This window comes from Quercus robur, chromosome 3, assembly GCF_932294415.1.
Source record: "Quercus robur chromosome 3, dhQueRobu3.1, whole genome shotgun sequence".
In the NCBI taxonomy this organism is placed as follows: Eukaryota; Viridiplantae; Streptophyta; class Magnoliopsida; order Fagales; family Fagaceae; genus Quercus; species Quercus robur.
Window position 1 is genome coordinate 22,359,354 of NC_065536.1, and position 23,398 is coordinate 22,382,751.

Here is a 23,398-nt window from a genome sequence, read left to right on the forward strand (position 1 = left end):
TTGGTTGCCTGCGACAACACACCAGATTGCAACACTCAACAGATTCATTTCTAAAGCGACGGACAAATGCTTACCCTTCTTCAAAACTCTAAAACAAGCTTTCACTTAGACGGAGGAGTGCGAGAAGGTCTTCTAGGAGCTGAAACACTACCTATGTAATCCAAAAGAAAGGGAAAACTTATATTTGTATTTAGCAGTATCAGCTACAGCCGTGAGTGCGGCCTTGATTTGAGAAGAGAATGGAACACAATTCCCGATCTACTATGTCAGTCAAGCATTTCAAAGAGTTGAGGCCGAATACCCACGGATCGAGAAGATTGCATTCACACTGATTGTAGTCTCTCGCAAGCTGCGTCCCTACTTCCAAGCGAATCCTATTCTGGTAATGACAGATCAGCCCATAAGGAAGTCAATGAACAAGCCCAAAGTTGCAAGAAGAATGGTCCAATGGGCAATCGAGCTTAGCCAGTTCGACATTGAGTACCACCCTAAAACATTGATCAAGGCACAAGTGTTAGCTGACTTTATCGCCGAGTTCACGACCCTTGACGAAGAAGGAGAACAGGACGAGGCGGGGAGATGGACGATCCAGACTGACAGGTCGTTAGCCCGAAAAAGAGGCAGAGTAGGGGCCATCATCATTACCCCAAAAGGAGATACGCTCAGATATGGAGTTCAACTTCATTTCCCCGCCATTAACTTTGAGGTGGAATACGAGGCAATATTGACGGGACTAAGGGTTGGAAAGGCATTGGGCACTAGAAAATTGCTCCTCTAGAGTGATTCTAAGTTGGTCATGGGAGAGATAAAGGAAGAATATGAGGCAAAGGAGGAGAGGATGCAGAAATACCTGAGGCTAACGAGGCATCTGGCCCATGAATTTGATCGGGTAGAATTTGTACAGGTCCCTAGGAGCCAGAACATAGAGGCAGACGAAATAGTGAAGCAGGCATCATCAGAAGCAAGATCGACAATCACAGACTTGAAGATGGAAGTCCAGAAGCGTCCCAGCATTGAAGAGTTCCACACCTTTGTAATTGAAAGCGAAAACAGCTAGATGACACCAATCCTATCTTTCCTCTGAGACGGATGACTTCCTCCAGACATCAAGGATACTAGGAGAGTTAGGAAAAGAGCAACCATGCTCACCATCCTAAATGACGCCCTGTATAAAAGGGGGTTCTCTTTGCCTTACCTAAAGTGTGTCGAAGAAAGTGAAGCTAGGTACATCCTGAAAGAGATTCACGAAGGGGTATGCAGAGAGCACGCAGGCCGAAGATCCTTGGTAAGTAAAATCATTAGAACAGGTTTTTTCTGACCTACTATGCAGAGAGACGCAAAGGAGTTCGTTGAACGATGTGACAAGTGTCAAAGGTTTGGGAATGGTCAAGGCATCCCAACAGAGAAGTTAACGCCTATAACCTCCCTATGGCCATTCGCCCAGTGGGGAATTGACATTGTGGGCCCACTACCCCAAGGTAAGAGACAGGTAAAGTTCCTACTGGTCACAATTGACTACTTTATGAAATGGGTTGAAGTAGAAGCACTATCAACTATCACAGAGGCAAAGATCCAGAACTTCGTGTTGAAAAACATAATTTGTAGGTTTGGGATACAACGGACAACAGTTCGACAACCAAGATTTCAGGAACTTTTTCTTAGGATTGGGGATCAAGAACCAATTCTCATCTCCAGGACATCCACAAGACAATGGACAGACGAAAGTGACGAACCGAACTCTACTAAAGATCATCAAAGTTCGGCTAAAGGAGGTGAAGGGCGCATGGCCGAAGGAATTGCCTAACGTCTTGTGTGCATACAAAACTACAGCAAGAACTTCGACAGGAGAGACACCCTTCAGGCTTACCTATGGGACTGAGGTAGTAATTCTAGTCGAAGTAAGAGTCACCAGTATCGGAAGAGAGGCCTTTAATGTAGAAAGTAACAACGATCAATTGAGAGTCTTCCTGGATTGCCTGGTTGAAGTAAGAGATGGAGCGTCCCAAAAGATGATGAGATATTAGCAGAAGATGGCCAATTACTACAACAAGAGGGTGAAGCTCAGAAGACTTAACATAAGAGATCTCGTTCTATGCAGAGTCACGCCAGAAACTAAGGATCCAACCTAAGGGAAGTTTGGACCAACCTGGGAAGGGCCCTACAAGGGCATCCATTACTCAAGACTAGGCAGCTATCACCTGGAGACGATGGACAGGAAGAAGGTACCCCGGCCATGGAACATTGAGCATTTGAAGAAATATCATCAATAGATGTAAAGTACCATTGTATTCACAAGAATAATATTTTCATTTGAAATAAAGCAATAAAAGTACTATTCAGCCAATATTCCAATGGATTATATACAAGTATAGAACACTAAAAGAAGCTCAAGTGATAAGATTCCTTAACTGGACATAAATCACCCAAAAAATGGCTAAGTGATAAGATTCGCTTAGATGGATGTAAATTACTAAAGAAGCCTAAGTGATCAGATTCCTTCACTGGATGTAAATCACCTAAAAATGGCTAAGTGATAAGATTCCCTTAGACGGATGTAAATCACTAACGAAGCCTAAGTGATAAGATTCCTTCACTGGATGTAAATCACCTAAAAATGGCTAAGTGATAAGATTCCCTTAGACGGATGTAAATCACTGACGAAACCTAAGTGATAAGATTCCTTCACTGGATGTAAATCACCTAAAAAAAAGGGCTAAGTGATAAGATTCTTGTAGACAGATGTAAATCACTGACGGATGCAAGTCATGAGCCAAAAGCGAAAGCAGATAAGGATTCTCGCAAAAACGCAAGTCTTACACAAATCACCAGGAGTGTCTACATGATGACCATAAAAAGAATGGAAGAAAAAACCACTGAAGGTATGAAAATAAACCATAGCATAAATATATTTTTTCTATGATCAGCAATTAAAACCCAAAAACACTAGGTAAAGAACATTGTCTAAAAAGTAGTAATTAAAGCCCAAAAACCACAGGGCAAAGGGCATTGTCTTGAAAGTAGAGCCCAAAAAACACATTGTGTACCCCAAAAAAAAAAAAAAAAGTATACTAGACAAATTCTTGCTTAAGCAGTAGCCTCATCACCACCAGTAAGAGTGTTCTCTAGAGCACTCCCCTCAGGAGCAACAACTGCGGACTGAGAAGCCTCGTCCGTTTCCATCTCTTTGTCCACCTCCTCAAGGTCCAAACTCCCCAAGTCCATGCCAGTAGGATGCTTTACGAGATACTGCCGAAGGAGCTCGAAACCCTTGTAATACCAACTAAAGAGAACAGTGCTGTACTCCTTAGTCTGTTGAAAGGCTTCAATGAACTTAGTAGCAATGGTCTTAACCCTCTAGTTCATAGCCTGGAGTTGCTCGTCCTTCTCCACAGTTAACTGCTTCTCAGTCCTTAGGTCGTCAGCCATAGCCTTAGCCTTCTCCTTAGTAGTATTAGCTTCATCCATGGCAGAAATAAGCTCCTTCCACAATTTAGCATTCTCCACCTCCAGAGCCTCCACTTTGGACCCCACTGACACTGCCTTCGCCTCATGGCTCAAGTACTTCGACGTGAAGTGGATCATCTCTCCCAAAACCTAAAAAGAAGATCATGTAAAACACCAAACCTTCAGATCCATGCACAAAATCAAAAAAGGAAAAATGAGTAATACAAGTATATCACTTGGACGAGCTTGTAGATGCAACGACCCACAATCTCATTGGAAGGGATGCCTGAGAACACCTTAAGCTCCTCAACAGTGAAAGCATCCTGCGCCCTCATCAGAGCTAGGCCAGTGTCATCCCAAACACTCGACGAACGCAAGTCAGCATTTTCCTTTTCCTTGTCAGCCACACGCTGCCTCTTTACACGAGGGTGATTTCTTCCACCGATGTAGCAGGAGATGTGACCCTCATGGCCTTAAGGACGGAAGCGACAGGGGTGACAAGAGTTCCCTTCTCAACCACTAGTACTACCTTCTTCCCAAGTTTCGAAAGAGGCTCGTTTTTCCTGGCCCTCATCTTGGCATAATACATCTCTTGGTTGAACTTCGTCATCATCTTTGCAAAAGAGAAACACTTGTCGTTAAAAAAAATAATTAAAAAAAAAGTAATTTTCTTTGGGAGAACCAAACACTTACTCTTTTCTTCGATCTCAATAGCCTGTAGAACAAAGAAAGAAGGCTCTGGACCAAGGCAATGACGAGCTAAAGTCCTAGGGTCGACCAGGTCATCGAAGTCGTCAATCATTTTAGCGTATTTTGTAGTAGCTTTGACACGCTCCTTGTACTTGCTCTTGAGCTTTGGACGCTTCTTAACTGCATAGACGAGAAAACTAAGAGGTTAGTAACAAATCAAGAAAAAAGGAAGAAGAAAGGACTGGCAGAAAGACAATGCACCTAGACTCAGGGCTCTCCAACGACGAAGCAACCTAGGGACATCACTCCAAAAATTGTCAAAAAGGGTCTCCCATCCATCCCCAGACACAAAAAAGAACCTTAATTTCTAGTATTAGAAGGACAACGATAGATCAGTAATGATCCTAACCTTCCTGACCCAGGGCACAAGTTCGCAGTACCTGTACTCTTTTAACTCCTTCAAACGATACAAGTGAACAAACTAGTCCACCCTAATCATATCACCCTCAGTGACGATCATCCATGTTTCCTTATAGCTTATTACTATTCTCCATGAGTTCAGCATAAGTTACCTAAGAGAGATGTTGAAGTGGTTTAGAAGCCCCATGATGAAAGGGTGGACAGGAAACCTGAGGCCACACTGAAAAGCTGCCTCATAAAGGCACACTTCCCCAGGCGAGAAGTGGCAAGCTCTCTCCCCCTCATGAGGAAGACGAATCCTAACTTCCTCAAGAAACTGAAATCTATCCTTAAACCTAAAAAGAGTGTCAACGTCCAATGCACACTCTTCATTAAGGGCATGAAACACCCTGACCTCCCTCTGACTAGAGACGGTGGTATCAACCTCCGCCTCAACAAGGTCGTCGCTAGACAACAACCCTATTTTTTAACTCATTAGATCTTACTTTGGACATAACCCTTTGTTCATCCACTAGTTCCTCGAACCAATTCACTGACTGACGAAGCAAGGGAAGCAGATCGGCCAACACTAAACCTAAGCCACTACCCCCAAACACAAAACTTTCAATTAAAGGGCCGAAGGAACGAGAAGAACCTAGAGAAGCCCCTAAGCGTGCAAAGAAAAATGAAACAAAAGGATAGAGTCTACTAACCTCAGAGCTATCAACCATGGAACCCAAAGGAAGGAAAAAAAAAGGGGATAAAACTCCAAGTCCCAAAACAACAAAAAAAAAAAAAAAAAAAAAAAAAAAAAAAAAAAAAAACAACAACAAAACAAAAAAAAGGAAAAACTAGTAATTTTAAAAAGCTGAGTATGAAAAACTAAAAATCGACAAGAAACCCAAAGGACACATAAGTGGAGCATTGAATTCCACCAGTCAGAATGTGCCACGTGGCCACGACACGTACGGCACCACCACTATGCATTAAATGTGGCTGGAACAGAATCCCAAGGGTCACGTCTAAACAAGAAACCTTCCACCTTCTTGTGATCGTCATTACACGTAAGGACGACCACAGAATCAGGGAGGGCAGCTTACAGGCCTAATAAATACCATTGTCTAGACGAACCAATTAGGTACCTTCGTCCACCAAGACCCAGCATGGACGAAGGAAAGGAAGCCATAAAGGAGCATTCAATATCTTGGATAGATACAAATCAGCCAGAAGACCGTTGGGAAACCCATCAAAGCCCACATTAATGAGCCCAAAGGCGTTATTAAAGAGGCACTAAAGCCATCATAAATAGGGTACAATGGCTAGAAGAAAAAGGTGTATATATATATATATACACCTTTCAAAACTAAACAAGGTACATAGATATACATACTGAAATACAGATACTTACATTATTCATTCTAGTTCTCATAAGCCCTCTTTGCCAATTTCATTCACTAACTTTACCATCGGAGTCTCCATGGCCGGCCTCACACAGGTGACCACTCAGGGAGGATTCTATTCTTAACCTCGTAGGTATAGAGATAGAGCCTGTGCTGACCTATTTGGATGAACCTAATTGACTGACGATCTCAACATCATCAGTGTTGTAGAGTGAAACAAAATTAAATCACTCCCTCACTTTTAATAAATTTTATAAAAGTGTTTAGGTTGTGTATTTGTAGAAAGAATACTTGTTTTTATGTTTATAATTTCTACTATCCGACAGTTTCATATAGTAATGAAAGTGTACCTTTAGTGGTGTGGTTTTTTGCGGTCGGTTAATCGGTTTGGTCAGTTTTTTGTGCTTGTTCTTTTTATACTTTAGCTAGCACTTGAACCAATCTACAAGACTAGTCAAAGAAGTAAAGATAAAGAGCCAAACACCTTTTATAAATCCCAATTCCAATTTGTTTGTACTTCATAATTTTTTTTTAACTTATAAAAAATAAATAAATAAATGATTGAAGAGTGAGAGAACTCTCTCAATCTCAGTCTCCCCTCCCTAACAATCAAAATGCAGAAAAAAAAAACGTTAGCAGACTTAAAATTATAATTGATTTGATTAACAATTAAAGTGTTAGTTTTGGTGGGTTTCTTCTCTACTTAAAGGCTGCTACTAAATGTATGGAATGACTAGACAAACTTCATAACTCAATTATATTTTTATCTCAACTCCATCTCAGCCATTACTAATACAACACCAAAAATATTCTAGCTTTGAGAGTGAAATAAAGAGAAAACCAGCCATTATTAAAGAACTAAGTTTCATATGTTCAAACTTTGTTGTGTCACTAACACAGAGAGAGAGAGAGAGAGAGAGAGAGAGAGAGAGAGTGAGTGAGTTACCAGCCGACGGCAATAGGCGACTAGGCAGTAGCTGGCCTAGTTATGACTCGTGAATGGTGAGCCTGTCGATCTGCAAAAGGCGACTCAATGACTCACGATCAGTTGTTGGTCATGGTCGACGGACTCAGGTGAGAGCGAGAGATACTGAGAGCGTCTGGTCTGAGAGAGTTGAGTAGCTGAGAGTAGAAAAATGCTATTTATACTAGACAGATTTCAGCAACCCTAGCTCAAGAACGATGCCGTTTTGATATATGTATTTTTTTAAAATAACTAAATGAAACGGATCGTTTTTGTCAACAAAACCAAAACACAAAACGTGAAAAGTGAAAACTCTATTGATTCAGTGAAAGAAACATAATGAAACAAACTAATATCGCCATATTGGTAACCAACTCAGTTTGGAGTTGCAGTTCCGACGGTAGCACTACACCAGCGTCGGAGCAGGATTCTCCATCCAATCGCCGGCCTCAGCCCAGTCAGTCAGTGCTAAAGGCGGTACGATTAGGTCGGCGCCGCTCGGTTGGGTCGGCTCCAGTATCATTCTACTCACCCCTACCAAAAAGCTATACAGAAGCTATAAACAAGCCATCAAACATCATAAGAAAGGTATACACATTTAGACACACAGAATTACATTCTAGTTCTCTTAAAGATACTAAGAATTCTACTAATTCAGTCATCGAAGAACCATTGGCTAACGCCATTACTTTGCCTTTCTCTCTCATCTTTACGGGGTACATCACCTCGTCCAGAGCCTAGATGAGGTCTTCTATTAACAACCATTTTTGGCTTCATCATTCTAGATACCAGTCTTGCCATATCTGTATCTCCATGGGAAACATGTCACTTTAAAATTCTTTGGAACAAATGGTAGTAAATTTTATTTAGGAAATAGATGTTTTGTAGGGGGTATTTTTTTTCTGTTCAATTTGTTAAAATATGATATTTTTTTATGGGAAAAAAACATATTACTTTACTTATTTTTAAATACCTAGTTACAGGTTATTGATTTAGTCGGATCAAAGTAATAAGACAAAAAAAATTGGATTCAATTTTTTAATTTAAATTGACTTTTTTAAATTGCTTGAATGAAGTATAAAAGTATATTTTTGTGATTAAATTTACTAATATCTTTTGTTATTTACTTTTCCGTTGTGCATGATATGCTTAATTAATTATTTAGCCTAATGCTTGCATAATTAATCTAATTAACAACTTGGTCTTAAAACTGGTTAAATACTATTTCTTCAAGGGTTTAAATCTAGCACACCTGATAGCTAGAAGATAGCAACTTGAATCCACCGGTTCAATTAGTGTGTGAGTGATCACTAGCAGTGACTTTGAAAGAGTAGTATTCACAAACCTTTAGATCTCAAATTGAGCTGCTTTAAAATCCCCAAAAAAACATGTCTTAGAGTTTCCTTTAAGTACTTAGTAAATAAGTCTGAAACCCTAAACATCTGATGGGTTGATGGGCTGAAAATCTGATTTTGGTATGTGACTTTTGATTAGTTGAAGTTTAGTTTCGACTGGTTGAAACTGTTAAATATTGATATCCTTGAATCAACTCTTTTTCTGTTCTTGTACACCGAATACTAGCTTCTTGAGCATTATCTAATCAATCCTTTAAAATCTATGAGCTATGTTTGTTTGTTTAGACCCCTTAAAAACATATTAATTTAACCTAATGAATTAGCCAAGTATTTACTTAGATTAATTATGGGGTCTAGGTTAAACACATGCAAACATATTACTTGGTGCGGAAAAGTAAAGAAAACAATAATATAAAGACCTAAGAAGACCAATGAAACCAACCATTTCAAGGTAAAAACCTGGGGAGGATTTAACCTAGCTATCCTCAAGGTAAACAAATCCATTATGATAGAATGGAAGATTACAATAGATTTAAACCCTAAATATAAAGCTACCTCAAGTAGAACTTACTAACACGATCATGTGCAACTCCGACTTCACAAACTCTTCTATCTTGGATTAACTGAACACAAACTCCCCGTTTGTGACTTTGAGATCCCACTCAAAGGTTTAGATCATCAGTAATTATTGATCTTACAACAGCAACTTTAGATCTACCGGATCTAATGGTATGAAAATAATTTCCGATAGTGACTTTGAAAGGAAAATGCACAATACCTATTAGATCTCAAAAGAGCACCTCCAAAGTCTTTATAAAACGTGTCTTAGGGTTTCCTTTAAATACTATACGAAATAGATCTAAAACCCTAATCACTTCATAGGTTTGATGGGCTATTAGGCTTTAATTAAATTCAGCAAAACCCATCTTTTGATCAGTCGAACCTATTCTCGTGACTGGCTAAACCTGGCATGTTTTGAATTTCTGAACCTGCAGCTTCCTTTTTCTTGTATTCTGACTTGCAGCACCTTGAATATTGTCTAATCATACTTATAGAATCTAAGATCTATATTTAGATAAGTTTGTACTCACGGTTTGCTAATTATTCTAAATTTTTAAAATCTAACAAGCTATATCTAGACAAATTTGTGTTCACGTGTTTTCCAACAGAACTATACAAGCAAAGAGCCTAACACTTTTTTTTTAATTGTTAAATGTTTTCTTACTATATTATAAAGATAATATATAAGAATATAATTTTATTCTATTACATATTATGGCTTGGATAATTTGGTGTTTATTACCATATCTTTTATTTTTACTCTTTTTCTTCTAGTATTATTTTTTATAATTTTGATATTCTCTCTCTCTCTCTCTCTCTCTCTCTCTCTCTCTCTCTCTCTCTCTCTCTCTCTCTCTCTCTCTCTCTCTCTCTCTCTCTCTCATTTTTTCTTGCAACTATACTTTAGGGGGACAAATCATTGTGTTTTTCATAACTCTATTTTGGGTATTTAAATTTTGGTAGTATTTTTTAGTTCCCCATCACAAGTAGTACCTCTATCTCTTATAACTTTGGTTTGATTTTACTTTGAATTAATACTTAATTATTTTGGAATTGAGATTTAAATTTGTATTAAAACATAATCTTGGCTATGCATTTGAATGTGTCTATAAATTATTTGAGTAGTTATGTGTTTTGAATTTCATGATAATTCCCTTTAAGAGAATGAAGAATTTGAATAATTTATTTGAAACTTAAAAATTTTAGCTGTATAGGAAAAAATATTAGGAAAACATAGAACATTATAATAAAATTTTGAATAATATGAACCACCTCAAAAAGAAATAATATCAATCAAAAACACCTAAAATAATAGAGTGATATATTGGTAGATATAGAAAGATGATAAATAATTTTAGATGTTGATTAATTTTGGGAGAGATAAAATTACCATCAACAAATTTTAGGGAAAAAGTATACATTATATTACAATTACAAAATAATTACCTATTCCCACGTAATGCGTAGGTCTACAACTAGTGATAATAATTGTCTAGTTAATGAACTGCAATAAAGCATTCATTTCTAATGTAGGTAAGAGTCTCTTTAAGCCTCCTTAACGAGTACACAAGGACACTCATGATCATATTCCTAAAAATAATCTTGCATTGACCATAATCTCACCTTAACAACTTGTAAAAAATGTTTAAAAAATTGTTGTATTTGTAACACTGTTGTGTGATTTATGGAAAGCACATATAGAACATGACTTTATGGATTGAATGGTAATTGACATCTAATTAGCATGAAAGTTTACATGTATGTTAAAAACATATAAAACATATTGTGGGGGCCATTTTTGTTTTGGAGTGGGAAACTCTTGTAATAACTAGTGGTACACCTTTCTCTTCAGCTCACGCTTATAAAGCAGAGGGAGGAAGGAGTCTTCTTCGATATGGGACACACGTAAAAAAATTGGAATGGGAGTACAGGAGTTTCCCACTCCAAAACAAAAAGGGCCCCCACACATATAATTCAATAGTGAAATTTATAAAACATTAATTCATTAAAAAATTACTAGATGGTGTAACAGTACTTAGATTTATCCCATGTATAACTTGAATCCAACCCAATATATATAACATATATTTATTATTTAAAACAATTTATAATCCAACCATAAAGATATTTCCTTCAAAGTCACGCAATCATTAAACAAGAAACTTCAGCAAATCTTACAAATACGGTATAGCGAATTTAAAATATCAAGACATGCATATTCACACAGAACGAATATATTTTCCTGGTAGGCATGAAGCAAGGCGAATCTTTACCCTGCATTGAGTGAATATTCCAGCTAAATTTAGCTAAATGTGGTAAAGAATCACTTTCCTCTTCATGTATTGGGTTTATTGGATCCTTATGACTTGGGCGAGGCATAGGTCTTTAGGCATTGGTCCTTGTATGTAACATAATGGGGATTTTGGATTAACTCGCTCCAATCTGCACTCATAATTGTAAATTATTTTTTTAAATAATTTGTGCATTTATAAAATAGTAACTTTACAATTACAAACTATTTTATAATACTTTTACAAATTATTGATGTGACAAATTCTTATTGGTTCTCATCTAGGTCCACTATACTAACATTACTTTTTTATTTACCAATATTAATTCATCATATCAATTGTTTGTAAAATAATTTGTGATTTTAACATTTTTCATTATAAAATCACCTCGGTAGAGGGAAAAAATTTTAGATATTCATTAGTATAAAATAATGTACTACTATTGCCCAAAGATGGTGCACAATAACATTAACTTAAAATGAAGCAATTGTCTGATAAATAAAATAAAATAAAATAAAATGAAATGAAGCAATTGTTGATGTTCAAGTGATAGGATACTGGTAGTGATATCCTTTGTGGTGTCTAATATGTGTTTCAAACCCCACCTTCCCTAACCTTACCATGTGTGTGTGTGTGTGTGTGTGTGTGAACTTATTGGTTTGTCAACATACTTTCTTGGAATTCTAAGGAATATGTTTGGCTCCAAATATGTCTAAAGATTTGGACTTCAACTACAAATAGGAAAATGGCATGTGCAATAAACATGACTCACTTTATTGGTCGAGTTAAGTGAGTCATAACAATCACTAATGTCATTTTTCTATTGGTGGTTAGAGCCAAACTTTGTCCAAATTATAATGGGGCATATATATTGTACTTGTGCGTGGTGTGTTTCATTCTCTTATGAATAAAATTTAAAAAAAAAAAAAAAAAAAAAAAAAAAAAAAAAAAAAAGTTTCCCATTTGTAAAGGATTATGGGAACTCATTTATTATTAATGAGTATTGAGTAGGAAAACTGTAATGTCAAGCTTGAGTTAACTTGCCTAATCAATTGATTTTCTACGAAATTCTGATAGGGCATATATACTGTGCATGGTGATCTTTTATTCGATAGATAAAGGAAAGAAAAAATTGTTGCCCACGAAGTAAAGATTTGAGAAAACTTACTTATAGTTAAGGAGAAAATGATGTAAGAAAATGCTTATCACAAGTTTAGCCAGGTCACTTCCAGGACAAGATCTGCTGCCCGCACCAAAGGGGATGAAAGCATTTCCTTTGGCTTTTAAATTCTGTTTACAAGAAAAATAATATTTCAATTATTTCAATACGTATAGGTAATTCTGGGTGCAAGGTGTGCTGTCATTAATAGGTTTGTTGAGCTTGTCAGCGGGGGCTCTAGGAATTTTTGTCATGGTGGTCATTAAGAAATTTAAATTAAACAAAATTTAATAAAAAGTAAAACTTGAATATATAGTCATCACAAAAAAAAAAAAAAAAAAAAAAAAAAAAAAACACGCAAATACATAAAGTTTTAAAATTTCCTTCTGCAAGATTTTTTTTTTTTTTTTAAATTATTGTATGATATCTTCTTGATTACTAATGCTAGTATCTATATCTTTTCAATGTATAAAACTAAATAATTATTAACCTATTGATCTTTTATTCAACTACCAACATCTTGCCTATATAAGTAACAATAAAAAACACACACATCATCCTTTTTTATGATCTGTTCCAACCAATTTTTTATTTTTTTAAAACTAATCAGGATTAAATTGATACAATGCTCTACTAATTTCTCTTTTAGGGAAATGATGCCCAAGAGGTTGACAATAACTTCTTTGTAAATACGCTATTATTATTTCAACTTGATCATTAGGATAAAAAGATGAGACATTTTCTCATAACCTAGAATCTGAAAGTATATTATTCAAGTTAGCATTAAACTGCTACATTAATCATGTTCAATAAAATATTGAGGCTTTGGTTTAGCGTATGTACAAATGTATCAAATAAATCCAACAAATTCAACTAAAGATTAAAGCAAGCACTAACCAACAAGCTATTTGAAAATATACATTTTTTATATTTTTTTAATAGCGATTTTAAAATATACATTTTGAAAAAAATTTAAAACGTCACAATTAAACATTTGATTTGGGAAATTTTTGAAAAATTCTATGTCCACAATATTTTTACAACAAATTTTAGGTGACAATTTGTTATTTATTTTAATTTACATATCACCAAAATTACTTAGGTTATGTTTGATAACAGTTTTTGTTTTCTATTTTCAAAAACTTGTTTTTGGAAATATAAAAAAAAAAAAAAATTTCTTGTATTTTTTAAATAAAAAACATGTTTGGTTAATCGAAATTAAAAAAAAAAAATAGTTTTTTGAAGAAAAAAATAGAAAATACTAAAATATGTTGTTATTAGGATTTGTACTCTAATGCTAACTCATTAAATAAGACAGATTCATTAAATTAAATATGTATTTTCATTGACTTTTGAAAATTAGAAATTGAAAACACAACCTTTTGTATGTTTTCAGTTTCTTTCACAAATTGAGTTTTGAAAACAGTTTTTTTTTTTTTTGTCCATTTTGAGTTGCCAAACAAGTTTTTTAGTCTCAAAAATAGAAAATTATTTTTGAAAACAGAAAATAAGAAGAAAAAACAGTTACCAAACATACCCTTATTTTTCCACAAGTAACAGTCAATAACAACTTACTACTTAGGATTTATTATGAAAATTTGGTGGAAATATTGTGCACATAGCATTTCTCGCAATTTTTTTGTTCAATTTGCAATGGACCAAAATTTTGGAGAGGTCAAATTTTATTTTTGATGAGCTCAAATTTTAATTTAGGATGTTCAAGGTTCTTTTAGGGTGGTAAAAAAAAAAAGTTTTTCCTACAATGGTCAAAACCCGTTTTAATTTAAAATTCTTATTTTCTTTCAAGGTTTATAATTTTTTTTTTCAAGTTGTTAGGTTCTAAAGATTTAGGATTAAATGTTTAGAATTATATTTTGTATGTGTTGGCAAACCGAGAACAAAACATGTTTAGTCTATGTGTGAGACAATGCTCAAAGGTGTATGTTTCAAGCTTCAAGTTCGAGCTGGCCGCAAAAAAAGAGGAGTCAAAATCTACCAAGCTCGATCGATCGAGAATCACAGAAATCAGATTTTGCAGAATTTTTAAACCAGGCCCAAGCCTACAAAAATGTTTAGGGTTTCATTCTAACTTGTTCATTCTAACTTGTCCATATATAAAAGGGAAACCCTAGCTACGTTTTGGAGACTTTTAGAAGACTTGTGTGTTACTCTTTGTGAGATCTGATAGGTTTTGTACCTTCTAACTACACAAGTATTTACTGAGCAAGATCTACAATCAAGCGGTGGTAGAACCTAATTGCTGCTACAAAGATCAACAACTGAAGGTGATCTGAAACATTTAAGTGGGATCTCAAAGTCACAATCATGGGTGTTTGTGTTACAATAAATCTAAGAAGAAAAAGAGTCCGTGGATTTGGAGCTTGCATGTGGTCGTGTCAATAAATTACTGTTTTAGGTAGCAATAGATTTAGGGTTAAATCTAATTGTAAAAATGTCGATTCTCTTATAGTGGATTTGCTTTAGCTTGAAGATTGCTAGGTCAAATCCTCCCTAGGTTTTTACCTTGAAATGGTTCGTTTTATCGGTTTTCCTAGGTCATCATATCATCATGTTATTTACTTTTTCGCTGTTGTGCATGATATGATTTGTTATTGTTTAACTTAGATCTAAATAATTAACCTAAGTAATCACCTGGCTAATATATTAGGTTAAACAATCTAGTTAAAGGGGCCTAAACAGAACTAACACAAATCAAGGTGGTCCTATGAACAACCTGAATTACGCTTGGCGTTGCCCCTACTTGTCCCTCAATAACCTCCGAGGGAGCCTTGAGTATTTTGGGCAGAACCATGAGGGTTCAACATAGCTCTAAAATTAACCAACTTGTATTTGAGTTATTTTCTTGATGGAGACGAAACAGGAGAGTACTAAGGTAGTTTGAGTTATGAATAATTGGTGCTTTGACAGGTTTCAAGAGCTTGGTCTAAGGGGGATGTTTTATGTTGCATGGAAGAATCACCAGTTTTGCTGATTCTATCAGTGGGCAATCCATGCCTATGCTCTGGATAAGAGGCGGTTGTCAGTTGTCACATTTGTTTATGGAAACCCAAATAGTTCTAAAGGGGGTTTGGGACTTGGGATGAGTTACTTGTTTACAGTTACCTTTGTGTGCCTTGTGAATGTAAGTCTCTTGAATCGTGTTGCATATAAAAGATAACTATCATTCAAAAATTCTTTTTTTTTTTCAAGGAATGGAGTCTGCAAATAGGACAGGTTGATTGATATTCCTCGTAAAAATATTTAGAAATGTGTTGAAGATTTTTTTAACAAAGTGCGCATATTGATCTAGAATAGAATAGATAGCACTAGTCTTCTTGGAGTAGTAATAATGTTAGAATTGCATGAAATTTGGCTAGTTAAAGGAAAATGTCTTCTTATCAAAGTCTATAGTTTATGATTTTCTATTTAACTCAATTTTGTCGTTTTTGGCAAAAATCAGTATTTTGTGTTCTGGGTGTTTTCCTAGTCACCCTAAGGTTTTTTTTTTTTTTTTTTTTTTTTTAACATATTGTGACCTCTAAGGCAATTTAGTTTTTATATTAATAAAATTTAGATTTTTGTCTATTACTTCCAAGGAAGTCAATTTCGTATCAAAGGTTGTTTCGGTTTGGCTATGACCTTGTGAATTTAAAGAACACCTCATAGATTCAAGGTTCACTACCAGAAATTTACAATTTAGTTTATATTTCATTAAAGAGAGTGTCGTGTGTATGTTTTTTAGGTTTTCACGACATCACATATAATAGATTACTATCATTCAAGAATTCGTCATTTCAAGGGATGGATTCAACAAATAGGGAAAGGTCATTGATATTCCTGATAAAGGTTTGACATTTACTTGGGTTAAAATTATATGGTTAAAAGATTAAATTTACTATTTTTAACTGATTAAATTTTTTGGAAAATTGGTAATTTACAAACTTGGATTGACAAGAGAATGACAGATGAAAGCAGAGACAAAGAGTTTGAATTGAAAACCACTTACTTTGATATCATGATAAATTACATTTTGTCCCAAAATTTTAAACTATAAAGAAATAGTAAATTTTATAATAGAGGCTTGGTGAACAGATTTGAGCTGGGGTCAAAATTGGGTACGAGTAAAATAGGGTTGATCTTTTATTTAAGAAGTATAAGAAATAATCAAGAAAAAAAAAATCAAAATAAAAAGCACTTACATCCCATCTCGATGGATTAAAGTTTTGTGGGTTATCATAAATTTCAGGATCCATATGAACAGCTCCATACCAAACCAAAACTTTCCAACCTTTAGGTATAATGTAGTCTGGAAAAAGAGAAGTTAATTGCTATGAGACACAATATAAACAAGGGAACAACAAATAGTCTAGAAATATTGGGTATGACTAATTACCATTGATGCTAACATCGGCCTTCGCCTCTCGGAATAGTGAAAAGATATTTGTCATGCGCATCATCTCATCAATTACCTATATCATAAAAGATCAGGGGTATGTGGCTTCTTACATACACATTGAGCACTGAATCAAAGTTTTCCGCATAAGCGGTTAGTTAGATATTGGTACATTCGGACTTTGGAGTCCCTTCTTATGTTTCATGGAGTCTTTGATATTAGAGATTTTGATTTGTACTTTTTTTTGTATCAGCAGCATTTGATATGAAATAGTTTACATATAGATGACTATTTCTAGCTACCATTTATTTATGGTGAGTACAATTCTTGTTCCTTTTTTTTTTTTTTTTTTTTTTTTTTTTTTGGGATTAGACCATTATTAAGATATTATTTTAATGAAAATGCCTTAGCCAGCGTAATAGTTAGAGCTGGAAAAGAGCAATGACAAAAGAATGGAAAACTGAGGAACTCCATACCTTAGCAAGATATTCCATCTGTTTAATTTCCTTAAGGTTCAACCCTTTCTGGTTAGATGGTCTTCTCTTTATGATCTCTTCTTGCTCTTCCTGAAAATATGGATTATTTCATAGTAAATATCAATGAGCATATCCACACATGGATGGGGATCTCAATCCAGGAGTTGTAATTTCTTGTACAATATAAATATTTGGTGAAAACTCTGCAAGTCTAAGCTAATACTAGAAAGTGTAGCTAACATATTTATACCTACCAACTATAAATAATTCTACTTACTTTTGAGGTTTAAGCTAAAGTGTGGTTATAAAACCACAAACTATTTTATATCTTCTTTGCCATGATTCTGATATGGTAGACTGTAAGCAGTTACCTATCACTTACACGTGAGCTTATCATTTTTTTTCTTCTTCAATCACACTCTGTCATATCACAATAGTGACAAACCAGTTGTGAAAAAATTTATGATCATAGCTTTTTTCTAAGTGAAATGCATCCACTTTAATTAAATTGTACACTTACCTTGGCTTTTCTGAGTGCCTCGGGATTTTCTGTTAGGTGTATTATTGCCCATAATATAGAAACTGCGGAGCTATCAAAACCTGCTGACAAGAAAAGAAGTATCAAATCTACAGTATCCTCATCCTCCAATTTTCGACCATCCTCGTCTTCAGCTTCCGAAAGCAAATCCATCATATCTTTCGTTCCCTGGTGTTGTTTACTTTCAGTCATCTCTCTCTTTTTGTCCAATATAGATTGAAGTACTTTCACCATCTTCTTCCGTGCCTGATGCATTAAAGCCATTACTAATCTTTAATTTGTTTGGGGTTAAAGATATTGGGCCTGGCTGAACCCAAATGACTATATCCACATAACAAAAAATTAACTATATATTCCTAAAGGTTGAGTTGTGACCCTTTATGTTGGAAAGTACGTCATTAAAGACCAAATCAAGACATCAAATTCAAGGGAAAATTACGGGATTAATATATTGTTTAGAGAAAATCGTGTGATTGAGGCAATACATGCAATTCAAATTCAAATTATTATTAACTTTTGTTTGCAAATCCCATTATAAATAAGTATTCTATTGTAATTTATTTTATAGAAAAGTATATGAAAAAATGTAATTAATTATTTGAGTTCTTGTCTTGTGGATGTATGCCACGAGGCCAACCACAAAACTCTTATGTGTTCTCTCTTTCACTCTCTTGCTTTCCCCGTCTCTACGATATTCTCTATTTCATATTAATTTTAACACTTGGTGAAAGGCTGTGGCATCAGGTGTGACTCTTGACAAAGAGTTTGGCCTTTGGTGAATAGGTGTAACTCCTGGTGAATAATCGCAACGTTTGCTAAAATGTATGTGTGTCTACAAATAGGATTTTTTTTTTTTTTTTAAATATAAATAGGATATTAAACATTGTTGTTAGATAATTAATATTAAGGGTGGTTTTGTAAAGAGAAACAAAAGTAAATCTCTCCCTCACTTTCAATAAATTTTATTAAAGCATTTAGACTACAATAAATTTTATTAAAGTATTTTTTTTTTTTTTTTTTAAGTTTCAACCTATAACGTCCGCTTCTAATTATAACTTTTTATTAAAGCATTTAGGTTGTGGATATTGTGTGTTTGTTATTGTAACAAATATCACCATATTACAATGTAAAACACTTAAAAATACACTACTGATTTATAAGATTTATTCATAAAAGGGTATGCGTAGAAAGAATGCTTGTTTTTATGCTTATAATTTCTGCTATCCAACAGTTTCGTAAAGTAATGAAAGTGTACCTTGAATGCTTTATGGAAAGCAAAGCCCGGGATATTAATGGCCATGGACATTAATCCCTTACGGTAATCAGCATACAAATTATGTGTTGTCCAGAGAGTAGAATCGTTAACAGAGCCCATGAAAATGTGTGTCATTATCTTGAAAGTAGCCTTCTTTATCTCTGTGTAGAACTCAAATGGTTTCTTCATGCTAGCCCATTCATCGAAGGAATCAATGACAATGTCCTGTGTATGTTGGATATACATTGTTAGTGCCTCATGGCCATTGATGGGAGATGCAATTAGCCGACGTAGACGCTTGTGTTCTTCACTGGAAACCGAGTGTAAGGATACTCTTCCTCCTAAAAGATTGGTGGATTTGGGATAACCAAGTGTGAAGTGCTCATCATTTGTCAACACACGTCGGCAAATTTCAGGCTTACATACGATGATGCTTGGGCACCCAAACATGTGGGTCTTGTAGATACCAGTATTGCCATATCTGTACCTCTAACTAAACATGTCACTTTGATTAAATGGTACTAAATTTAATTTATTGAGGAAATTTATTTAATTTACTTAGCACCCAGTTACAAAATATTGCTTTATTTGGATTGAATTAATAAAAGAAAAATATTCGAATTCAATTTTTAATTTAAATTTCCTTTTTTAAATTACTAAAATGAAGTATAAATTATTTTTTTTTATGAATTCACTATAATAGTACTTGGTTTTAGGATGACCAAGTCTAAGATATTGTTTTAAAACTAACACTTTGGGATGGCAAAAGTTTTCCTTCCCACTTGACCCATCATGTCCCCCCCTATCTTGCACAAGTTTTCCCACCCAAAATAGGTAGCAGGATGAGGACGGACTTTGCTCACCCACCTCAACCCACCCCAAGCCGCTATGTATATATAAATAATTTAGATTAATTTTCTACACATATTATTTATATTTTAATTTTTGTATGCATTCTAATTCTATTACTATCTCCAAAAATTTGCTTTCTTTCTCTCATATCATTCTCAAGATTGTCCCTCCCCTTTCTCTTTCATCTTTATCTCACTAATGTCTAAGTCACCTCATTATCAAAAGAAATTCACCTCCAACCTGTTCCCACCCCCCCCCCCCCCCCCCCCCCAAAAAAATTTGCCTCACTCCATGTCCTACAGGTCTTTTTCCTATCACGAATAGGTGGGGGGACACTCTTGGTCCAAACCCACTTTGCCTTGTTGCATAAATAATTCTCAAAATCTATAATGATTTCCAATAAATAATGCCTATATTCCATGAAGGCTTACGTTAATACTTCATATTTAAACTCTCCATTGAATTTGGGTATTAATAAATTTCAATTCTTGTGACTTCTAATTAAGAAAAAAAAAATTCCTATTACATCCAATGCATATCGTCACTTAATATATTTCTGTTAAAACCCTATTTTCTCTTCTCTTCAGTGAGCGTGTTTGTTTATTAAAAAAAGGGGAGGGGCGAGGGGGGAGGGAGGAGGGGGGAGGGGGAAATTTACACTGACTGAAATCGCATAGGCAAGCATTTTAAGGAATATCTTATTTATTTTACAACTAACATGTATCTTGTTAGTGAGAACTACTCTAGGAGAAACTATACTCTATAAGAAACAAGTTCTAGTATGGAACTTGACGAATTCACTGAAACCATAAAACTCATATTTTCAACATACAAGTTCAGTGTTCGAACTCACCTCTTCAAGAGGAAATTTTTTATAATAATAATAATTCTTTTAAAATAACTTACAAATATTATTATTTGGTCAAATATAATTTTTAGAAAGCATTATTTAGTAAAAACAGTCGAGGTCTTGAAGACAAATAACATAACCAAACAAAGTTTTGAAGAGAGAGAGAGAGAAAAAAAAAAAAAAAAAAAAAAAAAAAAAGAGACAGACCTGGAGATGAGGCTGTAAATGAATGAGTTGGTGTCAGCAGATCTTATAGATTTGAAGAGAGGCAACATGTTACCAAGAAAAGGCCATCCCATATCACCTGGAGGAAGACGAAATGTCGATTTACCCACCATGCCAACATAATACCACTCATTCACTCTCCTGAGAAACCAAAATATAAAGACATAGCAACCCAATAAAGCTGAAACAATCATCCACAAGAAATCCAACTCCATGTTGAATTTTCCCTTTTCGTCAGTCACAAGATGCATTCAAATGGATAGTGGTGCTTTTTTTTTTAATAGTTTGTATTTGATGAATTATAGTTACTGTATGTCTAATTCAAGAATTATTTATATCGATCCTGTCGATAGTTGACTTATTTTAAAAAAAAAATTATCTATTCATTAAATAATTAAGTAGAAACATTGGTGTTAATCAAAGCATGCACATGGTCAAAAACAGATCTATGATTTAAAAATATCGTTGATAATGGTGATGTTCATTATTTTATAGGTTTCTTGATTTAAATGATGGTGCTGATGATTTATCTGTTAGTATTATGTATGTAAGTTCCTTTGTTTCCGTCAACTAAGTCATTTTTACTTTTTAGTATACAGCGGCAAATACGGGTGAGATCCACTTATTAATATATAAAATCCAAATTAGTATATAAAATTACGTACTATACAAGAAAAATTTCCTGGTAATCGATCGACACTTACCACGTGGTTCATTAATCACATAAATCTAGACTATCTAGTCATCACATCATATCAGGCCACCAGCTCACATCCGGACCATCAATAAGTCCAATAACACAATAAGCTTCATCACTTTTTTTTACAACCGTTAATGATGATAGTTTTTTTTTTTTACAACCGTTAAAGATGATAGTTCATGATATGCAACAAAGGTGATGCTAGTATAACATATAAACATTTACAGTTGATTCAAAACTCTTACCATCTAGGTTTTTTGAGATGTTAATATAACATATTAAGACACCATTTTACTCAAATGGCTTATTAAGTTTATGAGTTTGAACCTAATTATGTTATATTAATCACCACCTCCTATCATTCTTATTTGATGTAAGACTTCACTCATACATTATACCCAACAATCTCCTCCTCACATGTGAGGAGGAGATTAATCACCACCTCCTATCATTCTTATTTGATGTAAGACTTCACTCATACATTATACCCAACAATCTCCTCCTCACATGTGAGTCTCTACTTCTTTGTGAGTTTCAACAAAGTCCTACTAAGTCCCCCTTATCTATGGGTTTTTTTCTTTCACCTTTTTTAATATGTCATCTATGGGCCTCTCATATACTATCCATAGGAACTACTTGTCCACCTCGCACACGCATCCATTATACCCAGCCTGCACTTCCACGTCCATGGGAAACTCGCACGACACTGTTATCTAGCTCCATTGACAATATTCCTTTGTTGGGTCTTTTCCCAAGGATTATCTGTGTGGGCTTTATGGGCTTGTATACACATTTCATTCTTGCTCCAACAATGAAATAGGCCAATCCTTGCTCTGTTTGTGAAGGGACCATGATAACTTTGTCACTGTTCCACACACCAGCATAGACTTTAATACTACTTTTTGGGTAGAGAACATCTTAGAAAGTCTTCAATTGAATTGTTAATATAACATATAAAGACATTACTTAAACCAAAAATACTTAATGAGTGCTCTAGAACAATTGTTCCTAATGCAAATGAGAGCCGCTTGAAACCTCCTTGATGAGTGTACAATGGCACTTATTAAAATATTCCTAAAAATAATTATACATTGACCATAGTCTATCACCTTAAACAATCTTGTTGTATCTTTATAACAATCTTGTACAATCCATAAATCTATCTATACTCCCGAAAAACTAATCATAATTGGATATATTTGTTATCAAAAATAGGAAAAAAAAAAAAAAAAAAAAAAAAAAAAAAAAAAAAAAAAAAAAAACAGCTTACAAAAACCTTTGAATCACATAGTAAGCATAAATGAATATTAAGAAGAAAACACAATTTTGACATCAATACCCTGTCAAAACAAATAGATAGTACATACGCACCCCTATCATATAGCCTGCATAAAGAAATCCACTTTCCATATAGCTACTCCCCCTTATTTAAATCTCTCTAGATAAACAATTCAAGTCCCCCTTTTTGTCACAAATGACAAAGGTTAATCCTCAATGATTTGCAAGTGGGGGAGCTTGACTCTCAAGAGCATCCAAACGCGAATTAATGTAAGCCAAACGGGCAAATGATGGCATCATGATTTTGTAGAATGGTGTCCTGAATGTGTATAATTCGTATAATGGTGGCCTTAGAGCGGAGAATACGCTGAAAATTTTCCATAACGTTGGAGCATTCACATACTCTTCTTTCTCGTTACTTTATATGGAACATGGTTCATTTCGGAAGAAGAGAATCCCATTGGAAGAAAACAACGCTAGGTCGAAATATATTTGAAATGTATAGTTGCATGTATACCATTGGGAAAGACCAGCATTATACATAGTTAAATAACACTTTGAGTTCATC

At 34.7% G+C, this 23,398-nt stretch overlaps 1 protein-coding gene across 1 annotated transcript; it reads right to left on the reverse strand.

Annotated features, from left to right (window-relative positions):
* Window positions 1–10,870: 10,870 nt before the first annotated feature.
* Window positions 10,871–21,142, reverse strand: LOC126717492 (beta-amyrin 11-oxidase-like). The gene is made up of 8 exons (XM_050419240.1): window positions 20,835–21,142; window positions 18,926–19,406; window positions 17,653–17,916; window positions 17,133–17,222; window positions 16,657–16,732; window positions 16,463–16,569; window positions 12,273–12,394; window positions 10,871–11,255 (listed from the first exon to the last, which is right to left on the reverse strand). Exons 1-8 carry the CDS (start codon window positions 21,101–21,103, stop codon window positions 11,162–11,164), a joined length of 1,503 nt encoding a protein of 500 aa, XP_050275197.1. The 5' UTR covers window positions 21,104–21,142; the 3' UTR covers window positions 10,871–11,161.
* Window positions 21,143–23,398: the final 2,256 nt, after the last annotated feature.